The sequence below is a fragment of the Thalia democratica genome, chromosome 5, assembly GCF_965202585.1.
Source record: "Thalia democratica chromosome 5, ktThaDemo2.hap1.1, whole genome shotgun sequence".
Classification (NCBI taxonomy): Eukaryota; Metazoa; Chordata; class Thaliacea; order Salpida; family Salpidae; genus Thalia; species Thalia democratica.
Window position 1 is genome coordinate 74,958,962 of NC_139169.1, and position 9,419 is coordinate 74,968,380.

The 9,419-nt window shown below is 25.4% G+C and overlaps 1 protein-coding gene across 1 annotated transcript; it reads right to left on the reverse strand.

Moving 5' to 3' along the window:
- Window positions 1–5,924: 5,924 nt before the first annotated feature.
- On the reverse strand, window positions 5,925–7,292 carry LOC145836895 (kelch-like protein 25). The gene has a single exon (XM_082944667.1). The coding sequence runs from the start codon at window positions 7,290–7,292 to the stop codon at window positions 5,925–5,927; it is 1,368 nt and encodes a 455-aa protein (XP_082800793.1).
- Window positions 7,293–9,419: the final 2,127 nt, after the last annotated feature.

Consider the following 9,419-nt stretch of genomic DNA (forward strand, 5'->3'; position numbering starts at 1 on the left):
AAGTAATCAAGTTTTTATTCTAGAATTAATGTTGTTTTTAATTCAAAATTTTTCATTTTCCTGATAAAATTATGTTTTGCAAGCATTGTTAGACTCATCCAAGTTTTTTGCAAAAAATATTTAGATTTTTTTTCAAAAAATTAGTTCAAACAATAGGTACAATAATACTCTGTAATAAATTCTTCATTTCAAGCTAGTTTATAAATCGACAAAACATTTTATGTTAAAAAAAACTCTTTAAAAAAAAATGATTTAAAAAAAATTGATTATAAATTGCTAAAACTTAAATAGAAATGAAAAAAAAATTGTTAAAGTTAAAGTCAAGTATATGAAAATTATTTTATTGTTTTTTGTTATTATTTTAATGCTAGGGTGTGAGGTATTAATGTTTAAATATTTAAATATTTAGTGGGTGGTTGGTAATCAATCTTGTTTATAAATATATCAATTATCATTAAAATCGCATCAATTTGCATTAACTGTCATATTTACCTTAGGTAAACACTAACGGTTAATTGAAATATTTTTAAAGTCGGAGTTTTGTTTTTGTAAAAAAAAGTATTTTGCTTAAACGTCAAGACAAATGTTAAGAAAACTAATGTGCTAATTTATTAAAATAGTTAAGTTTTTAGCAAACTTGCGATAAAAAGCGTAAAATTTTTAGTGTTTTCTTGTAAACTATACTTGTATGAAATAACGTATTGACAGTCAGAGAACTGTTATTAAATTTCATAATTAATATATTTATTGATTTTAAATTAAAAATTTTCAAAATCAGGTTTTTGTAAGAATTTAAAAAAACACTTTGTCAATCTATTAAAATTTTTGTAAAAAAAGTAATTTGCTAAATTATTAATTTTTTTCGATCAAGTTTAAAATTAAAAAATTTACTACTAACGAATGATAACTACGTGCAACAAAATAGTAACGCTCAAGCAAGTTAGCAAATTATTTAAAAATTTTAATTTCTTTTTAAAAAAAACACAATTAAAACGTATCTAAGAATACAAAATATTAGATAGTTTTTAGTTTTTATTGATTTTCGATTAAAAAGTTCTTATTTTGTTTTTTACCTAGGTTTAGTTAGAAAGTGTAGCGTACATTTATTAATATTTTCGTGTAAAGTACTCAGAATCAATAACATTGTAAATATTACTCTTTGCTTAATTAACTAAGAAACAATGTATCCTATTCTAAAGTTATGTAAACAAGTTATGAGGAAAACCAATTTTTATCTAGCATAAAAATATAAACAAGTTAAAAAAAATGAAAACAATTTGTTTGTTTTCCTACTCTTTGCATAAGAACATAAAGTAAGTATGTTTTGCTTCAATTTAATTTTTATTTTAAATAATTGTTTAACACTTTAATTTGTTTTTACTTTAGTAATTGTCAAATAATAAAAGTAAAAATACAAAGTACTCAACTTTTTTTATGCGATTAGTAAACTTACATCAAAGACTAAGAAAAAAATTATAAAACATATTGTGGTCAAAATTAAACTTTAAGAAGACATACATTTGTTAAAGTATAAAAAGGTCGTGTAAAGTCTATATAAGATTTATGTTTATATGTTTTACAATTGTAACGAAAATTTTTGTAATATGATTTATTATCATAATCGGCTTTCAATGAATTGTTTCGATTATCCATAGAATATTAAAACAGCTACATTTATAGTGTAATGTTTTTAAGAATAAATGCAGTAAAGTACAACAATCAATTATTTAATACGTATCACACAAAAGTAGTTTAACATTTATTAGTTTGTTATGACATGTTTAAAGTATATAATTAATCATATAACTTTCTATAAATGATAAAATAAGTTTAACTCATTTCAAAACTTACATAGTTTTATAAAAAAACCATTTGTTCAAATTTGATTTTGACAAAGTAGTTAAACTACTTATATTATTTAGGTTTAGTTGCTTTATTAGAACACACGAAAATAACAATTTAACATGTAAAGAGGTTAATGTTATAATTTTTTTGTTGTTTGTTAATAATGATTAAAAACAAAACACTTTTTTAGATTATATTTTATTGTGTTGTCTTAAACCCAACTGAGCTAAAAAGCTGTTAAAGTATGTACTTTTGATTAAGAAAAATTGGTTTAAAAATATTTAGAATTTGAATTGCAAATTAGACTGTTAATAACTAAAACTAATAAATAGCTTTTATTTGTTATCTTAATTAACGTTTATCTTAAAAAACTATTTTTCTATTAGTTCTTTGAACTATTTAGAAGTTTTTATCGTCTTTGTTTAATAATGTTCAAACAACATTGTGTATGTACTTTAAACATGTTCTTGAATATAATCCCAACACATGTATCTTATTTAAAATAGTAATGAATTGGGTTATACATGGTCAGTTTTTCTATTGATTATAAAAACAATGTACAATGTTTTATGGAATTTAGAAAAAAATAATTGCGTGATAAAATAAAAAATTAATATAGCATTAAACATAATGGTTTCAAAATCATTTATGAAAGGCTATTATTAGCAAAATTTTTATTTTCTTGTAAATAACTCTTTTAATACACCGTAACTAAATCAGCTTGTTTTTTCCTGCAATATTTAAGCTATCAAAGTATCAATAAGTACTTGAAAAAAAATTAGTTTATTGGTTCTAGTATTATCAAAAAAAAAATTGTGAAAAAAAATTTATTCGTATTTTTTAGACATAATTACTGAGTAATGATTAAAAGCACTTAATTAAAAAAAAAAAACATATATCTGATAAAATTCAAACTTTAATAAAAATTTCTATTTTCAAAGAGTTTAAAACCATTCAAATTTAACAATATAAACAAACTTATTACATCTAAAAGACTTTTTAATTTCTAATCATAAATTGAACGTTTTTTCTTATAAGAGTACATTTAATTTACTACTTAAAAAATTATCTTATTGAGTTTACATTCAATTTTTTGAAGCAAGATTATAATGCAATGTAAATTGTTTAGTTTGATCAAATTCTACTTAGTAAGGTTTTGTTACCGTTGTTTAGGATATTTTAATTTCTTTGTAATTTTCAGTTTGGCTTATTATTAATTTTATTTGTACCTTTTCTTTTGTTGTATTTTTAGCAAGAAAAAAAGCAAATAAAACAAGTTTGTCGAACGTGATACAAACTTGTATTAATTGTATTATAATTGTATTAAAACTTTTGTGACGAAAAAGGACTTTTATATCACTTCAATGAAACTTTTTAAAATATTTAAAGTTGATCTAAACTATTGCAATGTCATGTTGTCACAGAAAATGGTTTCCTTTAAAATATTAAAACCCAATCTTTATCGTAATTTATAATAACACTTTATATAACAATTATTATTTTTGTAATAAAAGTGGAAAAAGGTTTAATTAGTTATATTTTAACAATTAAATTGTTTAGTAAATAGCTTGTTAGAAATTTCAAATAAATTATATCTTGTTATATAAAAAGATAATTTGATATAAATTTGTAAATACTCTTATGTGTACTAGACATCTGTTGACTCTCTACGTTAATACTTCTAACTTGAGTTTGTGCTAAAAGTTATTAGAAAAATACTACTTGACTGATTTTCTAACACCTTATTATGACGTAACATGTAGCCGCAGTTGTTTCGTAAATAAAAATTGTCTTGATTCAGAGCAATTATTTATGTTAATACAATTAGATCAGCTTGACCTCTTTTTTTGTCGACTTTAATCGAGATTCTCAATCAGTAATTGGAGTGAAATTTAAATATGGAAAATAGATTAAAAAAAATAAAAAATTTAAGTTAAAGACCATATTACTTTTAAAAATTAGTTGATATCTATTTTAAAATAAAACAGCAGAAAAAAATAAGGTATTCTTTAAAAGAATTCAAACTAAATAGTTTTTGATTATTTCAAAGCTTAATCTACTTAATTTTTTTTTAATCTTATTATAAGCATCACATTACATTTTAAAACTCTCTTTTTAATTAAATTTTTCCATTATTCTTTTTAATTTTTTAAAACTCTCTATGTAAACCAAAAACAAAACTTTAACTTAATTTTTACATAGGAAAGTTTCACATAAATTTGTTTCAAAACACAATTACATTGTTTTTAGTTAAACTTCGACTTTTTTTAATTGTTTAGTACGCCGAAGGTTAAATTTAAAACGACAATTTAGATTTTTTCATTAAAGTTTTGGAAGTAACAGCATCTACATGATTTTGATGCTCAAACCCATTTAAATTTTTTTTTCTCATTTAAACGAAAATGCCTTGAATATCAAATCAATCAAAATATTTTAGATTCTAAGTTTCGTTTCCAAAAAAAAAAAAATTCTTTTTGAACTTGTTATAAAAATATTTGCTGAAAAAATATCTTAAATTTTGTTTGGCAATTATTTTTCTTAATACTTTTTTATGTTTTTTTTTCACGTAACTGCATGGGAATATAAAAGCTTTTGCAACTTATGCAAGATATAAAAAAGAATTTTTTTTTGAATACGACCATTTATTACTAGTTTTTAAAAATCACAGGATTTAAAACTAAATAAAACTTTTGCTAAATCTCTGAAAACATGATTTTTTAAATTTTATTTTAACAAGTCTGCCAAAATAATTTTCTAGTTAGAATGTTTGTCAGTTTTTTTCTCCAAAGAAGGATATGAATGACAATATTGGTATTAATCTCTGACACAGTTTTGCAAATGTTTACACTTTAGTAAAAATTACATCTGCTTACTATCTTTTAGAAGTTTAGAAAACTAAGAAATTAAAATTATATAAAACTATTTTATGAGTCAAAACTTTTTAATAAGAAAAAGTAATGTGTCAAAACTTAATAATAAAATATCCATGTATATACTTTTATAAGTCATGATCGATGAGTATATTTTTCGTTATTATTTTATGCATCTTTTTTTTTCTTAAAACTAAGTGAAATTAATTTAAATTTATAAGATATCCTATGCAATATCTTTTTTTGTAAGTTACTGTCGTAAAAAGTAACAAAAGAACGTTTAACTTTGTATCAGCATTTTTAAAAAACTTTTAATCCACGGTGACTTTTAATAGTTATAGATTATAAAAAGAACTGTGTAAGATGATTACAGTTTTCAGTTTATCATTTTCTAGATGTCGAAAAATTAATCAAAGCTTTAGAAAAGCCTTTTTAAGCGCTGCGAGAGACTAAACCGTTTTTTTTTGTAAGTATATTTTAATTACGTCAATAAATTTATAAGTTTTAATTTGGCGGTAAATAAATAAGTACGTTAAATTAAAGTAAAAAGTATTAAGATATGTTTACCATTTAGCGGTTTTTCTATAAATTCATGAAACAATAAACAACAAAATTATTTTTGTTTCTTTTTATGGTCTCCGGTTACAATAATTAAAACTGGACATTTTGTTCTCTAATTTAAAATTAAAATGTTCGAAAAATATTTAGAATTTTTTTAATTATTTATTATTTGTCAAAAATATTATCAAAATGTTTAATAAAATGTATGTTTATTACAAATCGTAACTTAAAATAAGAAGCTAAGTAATAAAAAATCCGTAGGTAATGTAATAAAAAGCCAAAACTCTAAAAAAATTTTGACTAAAATTTGGATTTATTTTTACTAGAAGTAGAAAAAAAACTTTTTAATAAGAAAAAAGGTACATATTACCTCAAAAAAAACTTTTAAACTATTTCATTAGCTTTGTCGCTACTTTTTAACAAATATCTCTACTAAGGAATACACCGCAACATATTTACTTAATCTTGAAATTTTTAATTAGAACAAGTAAATGTTTATGTGTTTTAAATAACTATTGTTGTCAAACATTGTAGAAATCTTTGAAATTGCTTTGGTAGTTGCCACAAACAAAACCCAAAAATGTCACTAATAGTGTAGTTGTTCAACCATTATGGCAAAAATGTCAAGTTATGGATGCTACGCATCATTTATTTCAGGTATACAGGTATTCTAGGACAGGAAAAATTAAGTGTATGATCTGTTAATCGTTTTGACCATTCACCTTTAAGTATGTCATAATAAAAAAGAAGCTTTTCATGATAAATAAAAACGAGCTTGCTTCCAATAATAAAAACATCTGAACGATTACGCGAGCTGAATTTGAACGGCTGAGGAATTTGCTTCAGTAAAACAAACTTTTCACAAGTTGTATCATAAACTTCCCCTCTCATAAAACCAAAAATATTTATTACAAACAGCTTGCTGCTGGTAGCCACTGATCTGTGATGTAATCTGCTTTCTATCATACTTGGCATTTTCGACCATAAATCGGTAGTACTGTCGTACGCTTCAACTGTATTTAATAATGTTATTAACATGTCTTTATCATGAGACTCACCACCACTCACGACAATTTTTCCTTGAAACACACAACTAGATGCATCACACCTCGCCTCATGCATGCTAGCAATTTTTGTCCACGAACTACTACTAGTGCAAAACTTAAAGCAAGTGGCAAAATATTCTCTTGGCGAACCAGGAAATTCGCCACCTAGGATGTATATGCTGTCATTTAAAGAAGTGTAACAATCACAGTATCGCATCAACAGACATTTGGGCAAAGAATCTACATCTTGCCAAGTTTTGTGAGCGGTCGAGTACTTTTCAATTGTTGAACTAGAAATCATGTATGCTTCGTTTTTTATGCAAACAATTCGCGAGACACTTTTCCATTCATAGCGCAGTGGCAACATGTTTGCACAAGAATCAAAAGGAGTTGTTTTGTAACGCGCCTCCATTGAAATATATGGAGTTTCGCCAGCCTTGCACCCATGAAAGTTTGTTTCAAAATTGTTTTCCTCGCTGTTTTTGATGGAAGTACTGTGATTTTTTGAATTCAAATCGTTCCTATTCTGTGAAATTTCACTAATCATCCTGCAACACTCATCACGAACGACAAAGCAATCTTCCTTATCCATGTAAGTTAAAGTAGGTACTGACTCAAGTGCACGACAAATGTTAGACAAAAGGTAGCCTGCATACTTGCTACGTTCCTTATGACGTAACCAGTTGTACGCTGCGTTGAATATCTGCACATCTGAATCCACAAACAGCTTAGCGCTTGAAATTAATTTTACAACAGAAACATGATCCAACTCTTTAAACCTTTTTGACTCGGAAACCGTTAGAAAGCAACGGCCAACGAAACAGGCCGAATTTTTTTTCAAAGCTGAAAGCTTAAAAATATTTGATGAAACGTATGCAGCTACACAGTTTTTCAAACTTATTTTAGTTGTCATGAATTTGCATGTTTTACTTTCTTTAAGTTCGTCCAATAAAACACTGCTCCTTTTCATGTGATTTATTAGATTGTATTTGTCCATAAGTAGGAATTCTGTAAGTTTACAATTTTAGAATGTGTTCTTATAAATGATAACTTTATAATATAAAACTTGTAAATAAATAAATAAATATATATATATATATATATATATACATGGCATATATTATGATTTAATAGTATTATGATACATAACAAATGATAATAATTGCAAAATATAAACTCAATTTGTTTAACTTATTGTGTAGTGATGTATACTCACTTAACAAAACAATCTTTTATGACTGCATATAATAAAAGTAAAATATTTATTAAGATTAAGGACATGTAAGAAGTTTTATTTTAAACATTTGCTGCTACTTGTTTCCAAAAAAATATACACATTCAGAAATTGTTCTTACCTATTTTTACGAAATTAGTTTTCGAAATGATATTTTCTTTGCATAACTTGCAAATTTTAAAACTTTCCACATGTGTACTGGACGAACTACTTTTTTTAAGGTTGACCTTTTCATATTGACTACTCTCACCGTTTATACACGTAGAAGAACTAGCAACTGGTGAATCGTTTTTTTCACTTGAAGTACTTTTATGCATTTTTATAATATATCTAAACGAATTTTGTTTTAACTTATAAACATGTACATACTATAAAATTGTCTGAAGTTAATGTCTGCTCTACACCACATAATTTTTATTTACTTATAAGCACTTTAACCTAATTTCAAACTATACAAAGTGTGATCTATACATAATTATGTTAAACAGTGCTCATTATTTTATACAAGTATGTGTCTGAATATTTCAAAAATAAAGTTATCAGTACACAGTTTACTTTTTGTTGTGTGTGGTCTTTTTTAAATTTAAGTACAACACTTAAACAAGAGCATCTATCATTTAAACCTGTAACTATCTTATACTTATAAACCTTAAAAAGTTCTATATTTTCTATTTACGGTCGGTAAAAATGCTTAAAGTGTATCGTAATAATAAAGAATTGACTATTCTTAAGCTTAATAAAACATCTTTTTTAATTTAAATATGTTCTATAAAAGACAACTGCAATTTAATAACAATTTGCTATGTCTTAATCTATAAATTTAATATTCACAAAAGTATTTTTACAAATTAGGTAAAATAACTATAAAAAAACAATAGTTTAAAAACACGTTATCAGTTAAGTATAGACATTACTTGTATAAAATAAGTTAACAGAAGGGCTGTTCATACCATTTCGATCATCAGATAACAAGCTTCGGTAGACCGGTTTCGTTCTTATCAGGATTCATCAGTCAGTCACAACCGTAAAACTTGCAGTCGTTAATCTACAAACGGCTTTGTAGACCCACGGCGTACGAGAGTCAAGGATTTGGCTCTGTAGACTCTTGATAATGTTTTTGTGATGTTTTTGACGAGTCTACAGAGCCAAAACCTTGACTCTCGTATGCCGTGAGTCTACAGGGCCGTTTGTATGTTGATGACTGCAAGTCTTTAGGTTGTGATAGACTGATGAGTCTTGATTAGGACGAAACCGGTCTCAGTCTAACGAAAGGCAAGTAGTCTGATGATCAAATTGGTATGATCAAACCTTTTATTAATTTGAGCTAGTCTCAGGGCATACTAAAGTCAAGGCCTCTGCCCTACAGAATCACGGCGATGTTTTTGTTGATCTTATTCAATACAAGCGAACCAGCTGTCTTGCCTAGTGGACAATGTATTAAATATTGCAACAGGTGCACGTCTACACTTCTTCACTGGGGTTGTTTCTTCATTGTAACTTGTCATATAGTTACGCATTTCTTAGGTATTCACTGCCGGTTGGGTACGCAATTTGAAACGCTGTGAACAATCATTTTGTATTTACTTTGAAGTTAAAAAAAAACCTGGATGTTAGTAAAAAAAAATTGTTACTGATTTTGAAATAATTGATAATTCAGTTATTTTAAACTAAAAAAAAATCACGAAGCAACAGATTGTACACCGAATTCTATTAATTCAAAACAATTAAAATTGTAATAAGAAAAATAACTTGTTTCAAAGTTCAAGGTGTACTTGGATGAAGTTTTTTAAAGTTTCAATTTATTATTGTTTTAAATATTTTTTGTTATAAAATTGATTGTTCTTGGTAATTTAATACTTAAAG

Coding starts and splice junctions, on each gene's coding strand:
- LOC145836895 (XM_082944667.1), bottom strand. CDS start 7,292: ATGAAAAGGAGCAGTGTTTTATTGGACGAACTTAAAGAAAGTAAAACA.